At 40.7% G+C, this 17,018-nt stretch overlaps 1 protein-coding gene across 1 annotated transcript in view; it reads right to left on the bottom strand.

Moving 5' to 3' along the window:
* The window catches only part of znf236 (zinc finger protein 236), a 57,508-nt gene that overhangs the window by 14,282 nt on the left and 26,208 nt on the right, over positions 1-17,018 (bottom strand). Inside the window, exons 17-26 of the mRNA XM_083989411.1 lie at positions 15,919-16,019; positions 12,568-12,719; positions 11,788-11,964; positions 11,134-11,434; positions 8,572-8,675; positions 6,530-6,967; positions 3,847-3,992; positions 1,762-1,993; positions 1,487-1,678; positions 513-671 (exon numbers count right to left, since the gene is read on the bottom strand). Coding sequence (XP_083845537.1) covers positions 513-671; positions 1,487-1,678; positions 1,762-1,993; positions 3,847-3,992; positions 6,530-6,967; positions 8,572-8,675; positions 11,134-11,434; positions 11,788-11,964; positions 12,568-12,719; positions 15,919-16,019 — 2,002 coding nt within the window. The remainder of the gene's footprint in view (positions 1-512; positions 672-1,486; positions 1,679-1,761; positions 1,994-3,846; positions 3,993-6,529; positions 6,968-8,571; positions 8,676-11,133; positions 11,435-11,787; positions 11,965-12,567; positions 12,720-15,918; positions 16,020-17,018) is intronic.

Genomic DNA, 17,018 nt, shown 5'->3' with positions numbered 1-17,018 from the left:
ATGTGTACCTGTATATATATGTGTTTTCAGATTGAGCATATATATTTTTATTTTATATTGTAACATAGGACCCCACGAAGAACAGTCGCTGCTGAGGCAGTGACTAATGGGGATCCATACTAAACTGAACTAAACTAAACTTACTTTACTTAACTTAACCTGGGTTTAAGTTAATGCAGCAGTATTTCACTGTTATTTTAAGAGTACATTTTATAAATATTATATATAGATACATTTATGGTTGTAAAGTCAGGGGCTCAACACACATACACTACACATAAGTAGAATGTGCTAAAAATGCAAATTGGATCTCGCTGTGGCCTCAAGGTAATCACATCACAGATGAGCAGATGAGCAACACCGGCCTTTGATTGTGTAACTCGGGACCAGCTCGGCAAGACGCTACAGTCGCTTCAGGGATTTAAGATGATTTGAATATACTTTATGACTTTCCACTACAATATTCTTCTGTCAATTTAGACAAAAGCACAGATTTATATTCCAGTCCTCACCTGCCATTCCAGTGTTGGCGGGGCTCTGAGGTAGGAGGTGGTCATTGGTAATGGTTAAGGTTGCACTCGTGGGCTGGCTGCTGAGCGGCGATGCCAGCCTGATGCTGCCGTTCATCTCGGTACCATTAGAGTTGCCATGCTGAGGGAGCAGATCCTGACCTGAAACATGATGAAAACAAGTCGTTTTTAGAGCAGGAATGAGTAATAGTTTTCACACAGTTTCAGGCTCTTACTCTTTTTCGACCATTAGGATCAGGTAGGACTTAGCAGTGTTGTTGGATACATTTCCCAGAGGTGTTAAATTTGGACAAACTGTGAGACTTGAGATATTTGGCTATTTTTTGCATTTCTTTCCCACTTATTCTAGTTAATGAAAAAAACAGAATTGTGCTGAAAATTTCTTAAAAATAAGTATTGGTGTAGGTTCAAGAGAAAAGAAAAATAAGCTTAGAAATAAGAATAGTTTACCACTGCTGTAGTGTAAAGGATTTCAATCACAACACAGTAAATCTATCAGAATGGTGAATGAAAGAAAGACCAAGTTGTTTTCAGGGGAAATTCTCTGACTGCTCCAGTCATGCAGGCGGAAATGATCTATGGTGTCTCAGGAGAGCTGAGAAAAGTGAGGCAGCCTCGGCTTTCACCTACGCTGTGGATACAGCCTGGATCCTGAGCTGATATGCAATGACATGGCTTGTGGGGAAGGTGTATCACTCATACTCTCTAATACTAGGGGCTTAATCTTGATTTGTGAAGCAGCTACAGAATGAAAAAAAAAAAAATAATATATATATATACTGTGACTCAGTCCTGGGTTTGTTTTTTTTCACTGGCAGCAAGCCAGCATGTTTACAAGTGAGGAAATCAATGAATATATTATTGATCTTGGGGATGATTGAAAAGATAAGTGTTTGCAGTATGTTGCATTGAAATTGCATGTCATTCTGATGAGCCAGTGGTGTGGTGGTCCATACCTGATATGGTGAGGGTGATCTCTTGAGGGTTTCCTGCTGCAGAGCTGGAACCAGCAGCCGAGGCCTGGGCCTGTACCTGGGCAAGGGCTTGAGACAGGCTGGAGTTGTTGATGGTCAGTGTGATCTCCTGACCATTACTGCCCCCAGCAACCAGGCCAGAGCTACTCATGACATGGCTTAGGTCCTGCGAACCTGCAGGACCCAGAGGAGAGACTGTATCAGTTATTTGGCTCACACCAGAGGGCGTCCAGTTCAATCTCTCCCAGCAAACATACCTGTGGCTTCCTGCTCAGACAGGCCAGCCATCGTGACCTGTGCAGGTGTGATGGTGGACGGCTGCAGGGCCAGGCTGGTCAGGGGGTGGATGACGACATTGGCGGATACCGAGGGGTCAGCGGTGGACATGAGCTGGCTGCCGGGGTGGGAGACGAGGCCGGTGTCAACGCTCAGAGGATGAGAGAGGAGGCTGCCCTGCTGCAAGGTCTGCTGCAGGAGGGTATGGTCAATCTGGAAGAGAAAGCACTGCTTTAGATCAAAGGGAAAGGCAGATGCTGAACAGGAAATTGAGAGAAACACACAGGACATGTGTCAGGGAAAAAGCAAAAGCCCGAAGGCCAGAGGAGTTCCTTTTTGAAATATGTAGGGTGAGTCTGTCAGAAGAGTCCCACCCACTGGCATCTCTGACAAGACTTGCATCTGTGATCTAAAATACATCCAGTTAAGGGAGATGAAATGAGCATCAATTAACATTAATCTTGAATGAATATGAATGTTCCCCAAGTATGAATGTATTTGATCTATTGACAACAACTGCTACATTGAATTTCAATCAAAAACATTTATTTGCTTAGGACCGCTCTCTGTTTTTCTCTCTCTCTCTCACACTGACAACAGCCTGTCAAGGTCAGTCTGACCACAAGGAGCTCTGGGAGAAATCCCGTCGCAATGTAGGGCCGGTGGACCGTTAAAAAAATCCATAAAGTTTTTACAGTCTTCTGTATGTCCCTCTGTTTCTTCACCGACCTTCACTATTTGTCTGGGTGTACAATACATGAGGCTGAACTGCACGAATGCACTGGAGACTGGACTCACTGACCAATCACAATCTGTTATTTGTTTGACATACATGAGCTGCATATATTGTTGTCTTATACAGTAGGCCCTGCCACACCTGCTGTAATACTTATATAAAAAATTAAATGAAAAAATAGACAGAAAAAGAAACACTGAACAAATCCCAGCATTTCAATTTCAGTTAACCAAAACAAACATCATGAATCTCAATCACAAAATGCAGATCAGATGTGATAAAAACCAAATATGATTCATTATTTTCTCAGATGACTGAACAAAATTAATCATTGGTTTTCCGTAATACAGCCATGCTGAATATTGTCCTTGTGCTCTTTGGTTCAGTGTAGGGTTTTCAAGGTCTGACGCAGTGGCCCCATCCCATCTTGGACAAAAATTCAGTCCAACATTTGTTCAGACCTTGGCCATTTTGGCATTGAGAGTTCTCACATAAGCACATACTTAATGTGCATTTAGTGGATGCATTAGCACAACACCTTTGTCTCTCAGCAGTAAATCTAATTAAAAGACAAGGTTGAGAGGCTGTTGCGTTTTTCTCTAGTTGTGTAAATATAATACGCTTGTGGAAGGTCCTGTATTGAGATTTTAAAAAGCTAATCATGCATCAACACTTAGAAAAACATTTTGCACTAACTAATTTGTTTAAGTAATTGAGTGAAATGACACACAGGAATAATTATAATGTATTTTGCTTCAGCTGACTTCGGCTGAATAAACTGAACTGAGGAAAGACAAGAGGTTAAAGCCTTGTTGTGTTATTGGGGAAATAAGCTACTGTCTTATTTAATTAAAACATTACTCTTAATCAGGTATTGAGTGCAATTAAACAGAGCAAATGCAATTTAAAAAGTGCAACTGCATATCTGGTCAATAACACAGTATATAACTAACACAATATAATATATCATAAATATGTAAACATAAATTATTCTTAAACTGTAGAGAAGAGGCGCTATATATATATATATATATATATATAATGCTAATAAAGCAGCTATGCAACACTTCAGCTCTTACACTAGAGTGTCTCTACCACTGGATAATGTAAACAACAATTCAGCTATATAATATAGTGATAATTTTAGCTTGGTAGTTGTGTGGTTCAAGAAGTATATTAGTTTCTTTAATATTGACAAACTTAAACTTGAATCATGACAGACAGAAAAGGCTCAAATTAACAACCTTACTCTCTCACAATTCAAGGGTCAAGGTGGCGACACACATGTACTGTAAGAAACACAAGGCTCGGTAGGAGGTGTGTGTGTAACCTGTAGCGTGATGTTGTTGATGTTGCTGGTGTCGATGCCAGAGATCTGGACATTGGGGCACACCAGGTTGGCGGGCGTCAGCTGCAGGTGGATGCCATCCAGTGTGGTCAGGCCATCTGGCAGAGACACAGTCAGGTCTCCTGCAGCTGCAAAACACACAGACACACACATAGAAATACACACAAGGACATATTTAAATATTTCACATTTTGTACTGATGCTCAACTTAATAACCTTAGCCTTAACCTAAATCAAAATATGACCACAATTTATGAACAACCCACTGATAAAGCTCAATCAAGCATTCATGATTGTAATCTTAAAATAATAATATGACATTTTTAAGATTTAATAAAAACCAAGATTACTGCTCTTGATAAGCAGCTTGTAGCAGGTAATGAAATAACAGCCTTTATTAAAAGTGGACTTTGCCTGAAACTGTTAGAAATTAGACAGGACCCCAGAGGTAGACACAATTATATATTTCATGCCAAAGGCCAGATTTTCACTATGATTGTTACTGCTGAAGCAGTGAAGTCCCAGAGGTACTGAACAACAATAAGATCCAACAACAAAAGAAAACCCCCCGGAGAAAACAACAACGAGAATCTAGAGATGTATTCAGTTTTGTCCCCAGGAGATGAAAGGAGAGGAGAAACTGAACACTTCACTCAAAAAAAATACAAAAACAGACAGAGTGACTGAGGTGTAAGAGATGTTGTGAGTGGTGAGTCTGAGACCTGAAGAAGGCCATGACTGGAAAACATTTTTTGGCCAAGTGTCATGCCCCAGCAACGGTGTGGAGAAAGCAATTTCATGGCTGCACTGGGCAGTTAGACTGAAGTTGACACATTAACCTTGACCAATCTGGAGTGTTTTGAGGAAAGTATGAACATAGTGCTGCTCTCTAACATCCAGCACAAAGTTGTCTACTGGAGATCTAGAACAATTTGTAGGCCCAAGATGGGGAGTGGATCTAAATAAACATGGATAAAACAACTTTTCTAGTGCATGCTACATAAACTTTCTATCAAATAGATGAAGAATCTTAACCCAGATTTCTGAAGTTCATTTGAAATATTTATACAATTCAAGAACCCAGCTTGCACACTGAAATATTCAATGCACAGCCATTGAAGCATGAATGAATTGTGGCTAAGCAGCTTTCAGGCATCATAAATGAATGTTTGGAGGCTCTTATGTGGTTCCAAACAAAAGCAGATTTATCATATAAAACGAAATCAAGTGGTATTTTGTGATTGGAGCTGAGAGAGTACACAGAAGGTGTCTTGGGGGTGATGAGGCAGCCTCCTCTCTCCTGGCACGGGCCTCATCAGGGATGGGCATGCAATTCATCTTGTCCTGAGAAACAGCGCCGATGCTGCCAACTGAATACCAACCGAATGACTGACACTGGGAATGATGATCCCTGCAGTGTTTCAGCTGCACTCACAAACTAGAGCGCATGAATCATCAGACTGACGTTACACACGGCGTTAGCACCAAAGGAAAAAATAAAATGCGTTGTCGGCGGGGTGTCCATGACATCCCGCAGGGAATCTATGGGTTCATAAACATCTTTGTGCCTCAGTTTTACTGTTTTAGATACATTGTGACTGTGACTTCATCGAAGCTCTATATCAAAACAAACCTCTGATCATAGTGTTAGGGTTATATTATATATTAAATTATCATATATAAGGTGGTTCCAATTTAAATAATAACTATATATGTGTATTCTGATCTATGGAAGAGTTAGGTATTGCAAACAGGTCATTTGTAAATACCTGTTCTGAGTGTTGGGTCATGGCATCTTTGTGTGACAGGATATACACTACATGTTTTGTGATGATTGAATGTAGGAGCTTGTAATTCTGATGTTTAATGTTCGTTTTGGGTGTTCCATGTGTATTTGTATGAGAAGTTGAAATATACAGTGTTTCCTCTACATTCATTTAGTAGTGGCGGGCCGTTTTTCTTTTCTTTCTTAATTGTCGCAAATAGGCTACACCACCGCCGCATGTCATCTTTCCATTCATCTCCGCATAGCGCTGTTTCTTTTTGGCATGCGCACGCACACACACACACACACACACACACACACACACACACACACACACACACACACACACACACACACACACACACACACACACACACACACACACACACACACACACACACACACACACACACACACACACACAGAGAGAAGCGCGCATGCATGAAAGCAGTGAAAGCGAAACTCGCCCGAAGTGACCGGATTGTCCGACGGGGACGGGGCAAAATATTATCAATAAATATTCGAATATATTCGAATATATATATATTAATAAACAAACGAAGTTCGAATATGATTTTTTGGGCAAATGTCAAAGCCCTAATTTGTATATATTAAGTATGTGTCTTTTATATGTATTTTCATTTTGTATGTATTAAGTATGTGTCTTTTATATTTGGTATGTAAAGTCACTCATGAAAATGAAAAGACCTCAGGAAGAATAGCTGCTGCTTTGCAAAGGCTAACGGGGATCTTAATAAACTAAACTACTGTAAATCATCCTGTTGCTATACTGCTATACATAAAGCAAAATATGCAAATTCATCTTATACTGCTCTGCATGATGTATTTTCTTTCTCTGTGTGTTGCTTGTATGTGTGACGACCCATCCACGATGCCTACCTGACATGGAGGCAGGCAGGATGGCCTGTCCAACCAGTCCTTGTTGCAGTAGGCTCTGGTCAAACTGCCCAGTCAGGACTTGGTTTGTTGGGAGGTAAATGTTGGGATCAGAGTTGGATGTTTGCAACAGACCCACAGATTGAAGAGCGTCTGATGTAGCCTGCTGCTGCCCCTGGGCCACAGTCTGCCCAGTCCCTGGGTCTTGACCCTGACCGCTCTGCCCAGCAGATGAGGCGGACCGCTTGGACTTGCGGCTGTCGCTGCTGGGCCTGAAGTGGCACTGGATGTGTGTTTTACGATGTCCTGATGTTCTGAAGCGGAGTTCACAGAAGGGACACTTGAAGGGCTTGGAGCCGGTGTGCAGGCGCATGTGCACCTTCAAGCTGCCCTTTGTCGAGAAGGAGGTGTTGCACATGTGACAGCTGAACAGTTTCTGACCTGCAAAGATAAGTAATAATGTCAGGTGCATTCAGACGAATATAACTTATAGCTTCATCACTACTCCAGAATGTAGCAGCTCGGTGTCTGCATGCAGTCAAAAAGTCCTCTCTTTCCTTCATGTTTCATGGGTTACGTAAGCTGTGATGTAACTGTCCTGGTTGTTGCAAATGTATAACAGCTTTGAAATGACAAGGACAGCCCTGAAGAGTCTGCAATCAGCCAAGGAAGCTATTATTTAACTTCACTTCCAATTCCTCTAAAGTAGTTAGAAAGGTCTCAATGTGGTTGAGAGAGAAACTGTTATATAACACCGTGTACATGTTAACTGTTAAAACACATACTGATTTACACTCCTGTTTAAGGAACACACCAAATATGGGAAGTAGTACGGGAAGTGTCCTTATTTGCTTTGGTGCTGACAGATGAGTACATACATTGAGCAGGCCAGAGCTGGTTAGCAGGGGAAACAGCTAGTCGGGCTCTGTTCTCTCTCCCTTCTTTAACTATTTAAACATTAGACAAAATGAAAAAAACAACAACACAATGTGATTCCAAGAGTGGTTATGTGCCGGGCTTTGTACAAAACAGCAATGTGCCATTTTTACACTTGCTTTTTCTGTACCCAAGGGACATCGGTAAAGCTTCAGCGCAGTTGGTGTAAATACTAAGTGCTACATCTATTTAATAAGTGTGAGGAGAAGAGCACTGAAAATAAGTGCTAGTTAGACATGTTAGGGTGTTAGAACAGGAAGCGACCTCTGCAGAGATGCATCTTAATGAACCCTTGATGGCAGAAAAGGACACCGCTATGATAGTGTTCGCTAACTTGTTCCACTATCAGGGAACCACAGATGAGAGCTGGACTGAAATCGCTTTTTGTGCACAGATGGCAGCACCAAGAAGGAGAACAAGCCCAAGGGGTTGAGTTCATCAGTTAACTAGATGGGTTAAGACGAAGAAGTCATGAAGAGTCGTGAATTTGATTTCTGCAGCCGTGGTTGGTCAGTGGACTAAATTAACTGGCTACTGGCTTGATATAGATAGATCAGTTTTATTTATAACAACTTGCCATTCTGCATTGGAACAGCTCCAAATTTAGAAAATGTTAAATCCCTGCTCAAAACCCACCTCTTCTCCCTGGCTTTTAACACTCCTGACTGACTGATTGTTTTTCATGACAGTTCTTATTGTTTCTTACATTTTATGTTTATTTTATTGTGGTTTTATCTGATGTATTTAACTTTAATTGTATTTTTTTTTTTATTATAAAGCAGCTTGGCTAAAGGTGCTATATAAATAAAGCTTGACTTGACTTGTGTCACATAAAAATGAAATTGTGTTTCACACGTCCACCGTTTGGAGATCAGTGCAATTAATTTAAACAATAAATAAGTAAAACATGGTACAATAAAAACAACAGATAAAAATAGTCAGTGGATAAAGGAGAATAAAAATGATCATTAAATAGGTGCTCTAAAATCTTGCCTGTGTCTACTGCCCAGAAACCACAGTTGCATCAGCTTTTCTAAAATGTTAAGAAAAAAAATCTTCCTTAAGGTTATCTAAAGGTTCCTCAGTAATTCTCATGGTAAAGCACTAACCCGTGTGTGTCTTCACATGGCAGTCCAGGGTGGATTTCACTGTAAAACTCTTCCCACATTCATCACACTTGTACGGCCTTTCCCCCGTATGGATCCTGATGTGCCTGGAGATTGAGGTAAATTGACACAGGTGAATATAAAACAGCACAAGGATGTATCAAAAGGGTTTGTTTATTTTTTAAGTATATATATATATTTTTTTTTTCCCGCTTTTAATTGATAGTATTAGAGAGACAGGAAATGGGAGGCAGAGAGAGGGGGGATGACATGCAGCAAAGGGGCCACCTGAGTCAGGATTCGATACAGGGGGTGCAGCAGATGAGTGCAACTTAAATTTGTTAGCATGGAAAAAAAAGAGAGACGAGTGACATAATGAAAACAGACAGCACAAGATACAGACGCGCCAGTGTTTACTGGTTATCATCCAAGAGCTCTCTTCCATTTCATGCCTTTAGTTCCTAGTGCTGTTGGTAAATGAGCTTCCAAAAAAAAACTGGCATATGCAGTCTGACTATAAATATAAAAAACTCAAATGCTAAATGTGGTTTACTGATAGGTCACAACTGGTTCAAAACTTCACAGGCTCAAGAGCATGGAGAGAGAGACACAGATTTATATCGCTATAATAATTATTCCTTCACATCAATGTTCTCACACTCTACCAAAGCTATTTTCTGAGTGTTATGAAGAGATACTCTGGAAATGTGACCCTATGCATTATTAACCAACTGCTGTAATTTTCACAGTATTGATGTTTAATTAAGATGTCTGACACATACTTGCTTCTGCATAATGAGAGAAAATTGGATGACCTCCTAACCGTGATGCGCTTTCCCTAAATGTGTTTCATTAAACTGGATACAAACTCTCACCATGCTACTATTGGAGAAAAACTAAATTTAATTTATGTAGAAGTAAAAGAAAAGATGGCTGCATCTCTGCTCAAACTGACTCTTTGTGGCACCATATTTCTGCTGTTTATTCCTAGGCTGTCGTGAGCAAACATAAAACAGTTGCTGAAGCCGTAACTTTACTGAGTCATAAAACCTCAGTCTGTGAGCATCCCGAACCAATGTGCTGTTTTTTTTGCTTCTAATAACCTTTTAAACAAGTTGATTCCTCCAGTGGGACTGCACATTATATTTAAATGAAATCACATGCCTCCACACGTGCTGTTTGAAGCGATATTTTCTAATGCATGATGGAGACTCAGGTTAAAAAATACTAGAATTCCCACTCAAAGATGTGTTTTCCACTACAGCACTTCACAAGTAAGCACTCAGAGATGGTCAAAGAGCAAAATCTGCGGGGGGATACTGTCTGTGTTTAGCGTTGTTTGGACACATTCAATGATTTATGTACTTGCATCACTGCAATGTATATAAAGATTTCACTTTTGCCAACAAATATATCCAAAAGATGCTGTAGAACTTTCTACGTGCTGAACTGTCATTAAAACAAATCCTATGAGCCGAAAACACAATCAAGTCTTCTGTTCTGAGCTGTTTAGGCAAAGAAAGTAAAAGCCACAAGGTTCTGCTCAATTTATGAATTTTCTTTTCACAAATCCCCAGTAAATCCTTTTCTCGAATCACATTATGAGAAACACATAGAGTGACAGTGTTTTCCTGGCAGACTGTCATGATTGTTTTTTCCCCCTATGTTTTATTTGTTATTAAATTGTATTCATTACTTTAAACATGTGAGAAACCTTGTCTGTTTTTTAGACTAGTAACCAATCTAACCAAAAACATTTGTTCAACCAGAGCAGGTTTTCTTGCCTTTACATTGGCAGTTAAGCAGCCCAGCATATCAATTACAGATCAATTACATGCATAGTAAATCATCTCACATGATGCTACTCAGCCAGTGTGACTGGAGTCAGTGAGTTGTATACATGCCCAGGGGAAAATAAGTGTGGAAGTGACATATAAGATGTGATGGAAGTGTTAAATCTGTTTGTTGTTCCACCGTTTCTAAAAGTAAGTACTTCTTTTTAAGATGAACATTTTCTCAAAAGCTCTCTCAGTTCTAACATGTCTTATTAGAGCGTTTTGCTTCAGGAACTTCTGTCTGACTGGACCTCTTTGAATTTTAATTGATTACACCTGAGCTACTGTCACTCTAGGCTGCATTTACACAGACACGCTGTGGATGTCAGATAGAAACGGTCCATTAATATTAATTCTTTCCAAAAGTCTGAGTCATAATTCATTTCAGACTTGTGCTTTGAGACTGAACAATTCACGTAGAGTACCCTCATCTGTCAGAGAGGGCGACTGCCGACTGTGAAACATCTCTGCCTTCACTGTCATTTTAATAGTTTTTGATTGACTCCGACTCTTTCTCTGACTCTGGCAGGGCAATAATGATAGGAGCACTTGAGAGAATAAATCAGCCGCTATCTACACAAGCTGGCAACAGTTATGAGAATATACCTCACAACTTCCCTCAAAGAGATAAGATGGAAATATTTTCTTTGCATGTGTAGAGTCTCACAAGAGACTATGGCAATCTGACTTGATTGTCTTAAACTGTAAATGTCATTGATGTTGTTATTACCTGACAAGGTCACTGGGCTTCTTGAAGCTCTTGGGGCAGAAGTTGCAACAGTTTGCAAACTTGGGTTCTGTCTCCAGCTCCACGGCCTTGTCCTTGATCTCGCTGATCCGATCCCTCTCGGCTGCTGACTGGGCGAGGATCCGCTCCGACACCGAGGCCTCCTCGCCAGGATCCTTTGCCAGCTCGGCTGTCTGCTCCTCTGTGAAAGTGATGATTTCCAAGCCCCTCCTCTTTGATAACTTCTGATCGCCTTCCTCCTCTTCATCATCTTCATCAACATCTTGACTCTCCAGACCTATAACTGAGAGAGAAGGGCTCTGTTATCATAATTTGCCAGGGTAGGCAGCTCAAACTGAGACAAAGATGCATCCAAACTGATACATTTTCAAATTGGGAAAAAAAACAAAACAGTTTTTTCTTCACAACTGAAAATTATTTCCATACAAACATCAATTGAAACCTTAACTCAAAACAGTTGAGTTAAAAAAACAAAACTGTTTTTCCACTACATGCAAGTCTTCATGTTCACAGTCTCATTTCCCTAGAAATCCTTTTAGAGTTCTTTCTGACTACAGAGATATAGCAGTATTGTAATTAGTCAGTGTGCAACTCAGTCATGTAACTGTCAGTCAGATGATATCTAGGCATCTTTACTTTGTTCCTCCACAGCGTGCTCCTTCTTCATATGCTTTTTGCACAGCAGGCTGGTCCTGAAGCTCTCGTCACACATGGAGCATTTGAAAGATTTGATGTGGATGATCATGTGGCGGTTCAGGCTGCCATTAGTGGTGAATGAGGCGTCGCAAACACTACACTTAAAGGGTTTCACTCCTGTTAGTGGGAGATGAGAGAGAAAGGCGTGAGGAAGTTGTATTTTTGAAAATAAATTAATTTCATCACAGGAATTTTAATCTATGAACAACAAAAAAAGTCACATTATAAAACCAGAGGACTTTAATTTGTCATATTTTTTGACAGTCCTAAATAAAAGGAAACTTTCATATGAATGTGGCATTGTCTGTATCTAAATACAAAACTAAAACTTCTAATAAGTTTAGCCATTTAAACATTTTAGTTAAAAACTTAATTATGATCATGATCCTTCTTTCTCTTCATAAATTCAGAGGGTATTCTCTTTTTTCCCACAATTTCCCAGATCCAATTCATCACATCAAAATAAAGACTCTTTTTTCACTTTGTTGTGAATGAAATGCAGGACTGGGCTTGAGGAGATAAGGTAATCCATTATTTTCCACCACAATGTGACAGCTGGAAATTCATCAGGTATTTCGATTTAAATACAAAGGGGGTCTTACATTTAAAAGGACTCATGACATTTAAAAGGTTTGAATGTGGAAAGTTTGATTCATTTAGAAAGGAAGGACATTTAAGAGATTGATTTGAGAGATCAGCACCTCTATGAAGCGAGCTCACCTGTGTGTGTGTTGAGGTGGGACTTCAGGACTCCGGCTGACACGAAGGCTCGCCCACACAGGTGACATCTGTATGGTTTCTCCCCGGTGTGCGAGCGCACGTGCTGCTTCAGATGGCTCGACTTTTTGAAGCCTTTATTGCACCAGTTGCACCTGAAGAGGGAAAAGATGAATCAGCGGCTGATTTTTTTATTTTTTTTTATTTTTTTTAACCACAGAGAAATACCAAGCACACAGATTTGATGCAGAACTGTTTACAGTCATATGCTGTAGTAAAAAAGGCTGATGATGGACAGTTTGTTTTTACTAGAACAGAGACTAAGTCTGCGATCTGAATATTAGAAGCTTCTAAAAATGAACACTGCATGAATATATGTGCATTTATTTAATCTCTGAGTACACATCTCCTTGGTAATATCCAAATAACCCTGCAGTCTCTATGGATAATGCAGCACTTTCTAAACCAAAAGCCATTGAACCAAAACAATTATTTCTTTCAAACTCCTCCAAAATCTGATCTGCCTCTTTGTCAACGCAACCCGGGGGGATGCTAAATGACTCCGCAAATGGGCACAACAACAAACATGACTTATCATAACCACCGTCAAAAACCCAAATAAAGTAACTTATTGCCACTTCCTCTGCACCATTCAGCAGAGACGATGAGCCCTAGCTGACAGCCAAGTGTCCGCTGTCCCCAAAGCATCTGGCAGGTGAAATAAAGGTTTTTGTTTGTTTATTTGCTTGCTTCACAGACAGATACCGCGTGGGTAGCTGTTGGTTATGCTGTGCGACATTTGGAGACATTTTGAAAACACTGTCTTGTCATAGCGAGTTGGTGAAGATAGTTTCGACTTGTGGGATGTGGGTGGATATTTGCTGCTCTATTTCTTAGCCGGGGGAAGTGACTTCCTGGAGGCCTGTCATTACAGTGTGGTTGCGGAGGACTCTGGTGCAGCACTTATAAAACCACAATGTGTCAGCTTTATGCTTACTTGCTTGAATGGGTTAAAAATAAAAGATATACTGTGGTACTTGTTGGTGTTTTAGAGATGCTGGGATGCTGGGAGAAAGACACAGATGCTGTACGAGCTGTGTTGTTTTCCCCTCCACTCAATCTTTGTTCTAACCGAACCAGCTGCTGGCACTGGCAGTAACTTCATATTTAGCCTATTGACATGGGAGTGGTATCGATCTTCTTATTTAGCTCTTGGTGATTGAGCAAATAAATGTATTTCCCAAAATGTCAAACTGCCCCTGAGGCTGGGATTACATGAAGAGATAGAAGACATACTGTACCTAAAGAAGAACTGTTGCTGTCTCTGGGATGAAACAATCTACCTCCCTAAAGTACCTAGAAAAACTAGGTGCAGCCAGGTGTATTGAGGAGAACTGCTTCTGTTTTAAGGGAACGGGTGGTTGTAAGGAAGACATATTGATTCGATTTTTTTCTCTCTAGCTGCCAGTAACAATAATAACACATTGCTAGTTATTTGGTATAATGTTCTGTGAGGGCAGCTCACTTTTTAAACAGAGATGGACGGGCACTGTGCTGCTCCAGCTGAGTGATGCAGCTGCTGCCATGAAACCATCATCTGGACCTCATAACCCGAGGCACATCAAAGACACACACTCCATGCTGTTCCAGTGAGTGAGTGTAGGCATACGTGTTTCTTTTCTTACCACAGTGAACTTTCATTGAAAAAGTTTCCACCAGGCGAAAGAAGCTCCATGTTTACCATCCTATCCTCACTACACCTGCATTAATATTAAACTGATGTCAGGAACGATAAAATGTGGAAATATTGAACCTAGTTTTTTTTTTGTTTTTTTTTTGCTTGTTTCTCTCTAATGTTTCATCTTGTCAGAGTCTAGAAGGGAAATGACTACCTAGGGATGAATACCTGAGATCTTTTTTCGTTTTATTCAAGTCGAATCCCCAGAAATAATTAAAATAAATTCTTTAAAAAATGTACTGAATATGGCTTATTTTTTGCTCTGCAGATCCTGTTTCTAAATTCTACAAAGGTGTGTGCCATATTCTGAAAAGGTCTTGGTTGGTCGGTTGAATAGATGGAGAAGTGATTACAACACAATGAGGACTGATATACCTGAGTAAACAACAGATCTCTGGGGCAAGTCTCTAAATGGTTTGCATTATCTGGGGAAGTGGCTGAAATGAAAGCTGCTGATAACAAAGGCAGGTAAAGTAATAAAGGCAGTCAGCTGTAAACAATCGCATCCACTTCCCTGGGCTCAGCGTTTATGATGGTGTGTATCATTAATCTACTTTAAGATGTGTTTGGATACTTTAAATAACACAAACATGATGAAAACAGTGTGTATTGGGGAAACTAAAAACCCAGAAAACAAACAAGATTTAAATGAGCACGGAGCAGAGTAGTCACAAAGAGGTTGTCAAAACTGTAAGAAGACATCTGAGCAAAACCTCTGTTCATTCCAGTTTAAACTCACTGTGACACTGAACCAGCTAACTCTCATTAGCCAATTGAGATGTAATGTGACAAACCAGTGCCATTAAACTGGAAAAGCAGGGCTCCATTCAACAAGGTGAACCTGAGAACAGACAAAGAGGAGACTGACAGAAGTTCCGGTCCCGAGATGGGAGAATGTGTCAGGCAGAAAACCGGCCCTTCAACACCACGGCTCATCAGGCCTGAGTGCTGCGGCGCAATCAAGCCTAAAAGGTGGAATGAATATAGACAGCGGCCACTCCTGAGTTAGCGAGAGTTTGCCAAACTGCTCTCAGAGTACTTTAAGAGCAGGATTTCTGGTTGGATGGGGGCAAAAATTGCACTCTCTGAGCCTGAATGCCAAGTAAAAACCCAGTTTTGCTCATAGCATGGTTAATACCACATATACAGAGGAGTGCAGCCATGGCTAGATCCCAGTGGAAGGAGTCGCGATGAGTGGTGAGGATTGAGGCGGCAATGAACAGAGTATAAACTGTGAAAAAGGGCCAAGATTCACTTTTCAGGAATCACTCGGCCAAGACAACGGGAGGGGGGGGGGGGTTGGAAGAGTCACTGAATGTCCTAGGATGGCCGAGCCGCAACGCTGGAGTTAACAGCTGCAAACTGGTGAGGGGATTTAAGGATCGCAGTTCACTAATGCCCTCCATCTATTCTGACAGAACTGTGAGAGGATCTTTCAAGGAGAAAGGCAGAAATTGGCTTTGAGGAGGGGGGAAAAAAGCTGTGGAAGTGTGTAGGTCTGTCATTAGAGCTACTGGTGTTTTTACAGACAGTTGGAATTTGAAAGGCAAAGAGAAGCGAGCGCCAGCATGGACACACACACACAAACACACACAGACAATAAGACAGAAGTAAACCTGTAGGCTCTCTTGGTGTTGTCCTCACTGCTGTCCTGGTAGTCCTGTGTCTCCGTCAGCTGAAGTTCGTTCTGACTGCTCTGCTGAAGAAGCCCATTTGTCTGAATCAACAAAGATAAAACACCATCACTTTACTACAGACAGAATTACATTTACAAGAATATTATTCTATGTTCCAAGCGTGATGCTGAAAACTCTTTAAATGAATAGTTTGTCATTTTGTTATGAGAGCAACGATTCCTTTCGTCTGTCTGTCTAATATGTATGAAGCTAGTCTGGCTCTCCACATGTGTTCAGATATATACCTACCAGCAGCTCTGAGGCTCAACAATTAAAGGGATATTTCAACATTTTGGCAAATTCGCCTATTGCCATAATCCCTATCGTCACAGCAGTAGGTTCATTACCTTTAACTGTCGGTGCATGCTGTTTTGAGATCGGTGGAGGAGAGACGGATGAGCACGGTATTTCCACATTTCCCTCATCAAACTAAATACACAATCCAACAACTGCAAAACACTCTTGTGCACAAGTTGTGACCTGCACATTCACCACGCTATGAAACAATAATGGAACGTTACGAGACAGAGTTGTTTTTGAGGCAAATACGTAACCGAAACTACATTTCAGAAACGGCTGCAGGGCGGAGACATTTCAAAAGCAAATAGTTCAGAGTATTTGCTTCATGTGTCGTTATGTTACACAATTATACGTCATTATTTCATAGCGTGGCGAATGTGCAGGTCACAACTTGGAAACTTGGAAATATTGTGCGCCTCCCTCTCTCCCCCACGGATCTCAAAACAAGGTAATGAACCTACTCCTGAGACTATAGGGATTATGGCGATAGGCAAATTTCCCCAAAATGTTGAAATATCCCTTTAACAAGTTGTGTCTCATTTGATTGTTAGTCAGACAGATATGTCAACAAAGGACAATCTGTGGTTTTACATCAGGTAACAAGTCAGAACTGCTTCTTGAGGAACAGTTTGTCCATTTGTAAAGTGCAGTCCCCCTGCCCAGCTCATACAAACATACACAAACATGACACTGGCCTGCATTTCTCTAACATTTCCTAAAAATGCTAAACTCACTGGTTG

Source organism: Trachurus trachurus (genome assembly GCF_905171665.1).
Source record: "Trachurus trachurus genome assembly, chromosome: 16".
Classification (NCBI taxonomy): domain Eukaryota; kingdom Metazoa; phylum Chordata; class Actinopteri; order Carangiformes; family Carangidae; genus Trachurus; species Trachurus trachurus.
Note: the sequence above shows the minus strand (reverse complement) of the source record. Positions and strands in the feature narration are given on the sequence as shown.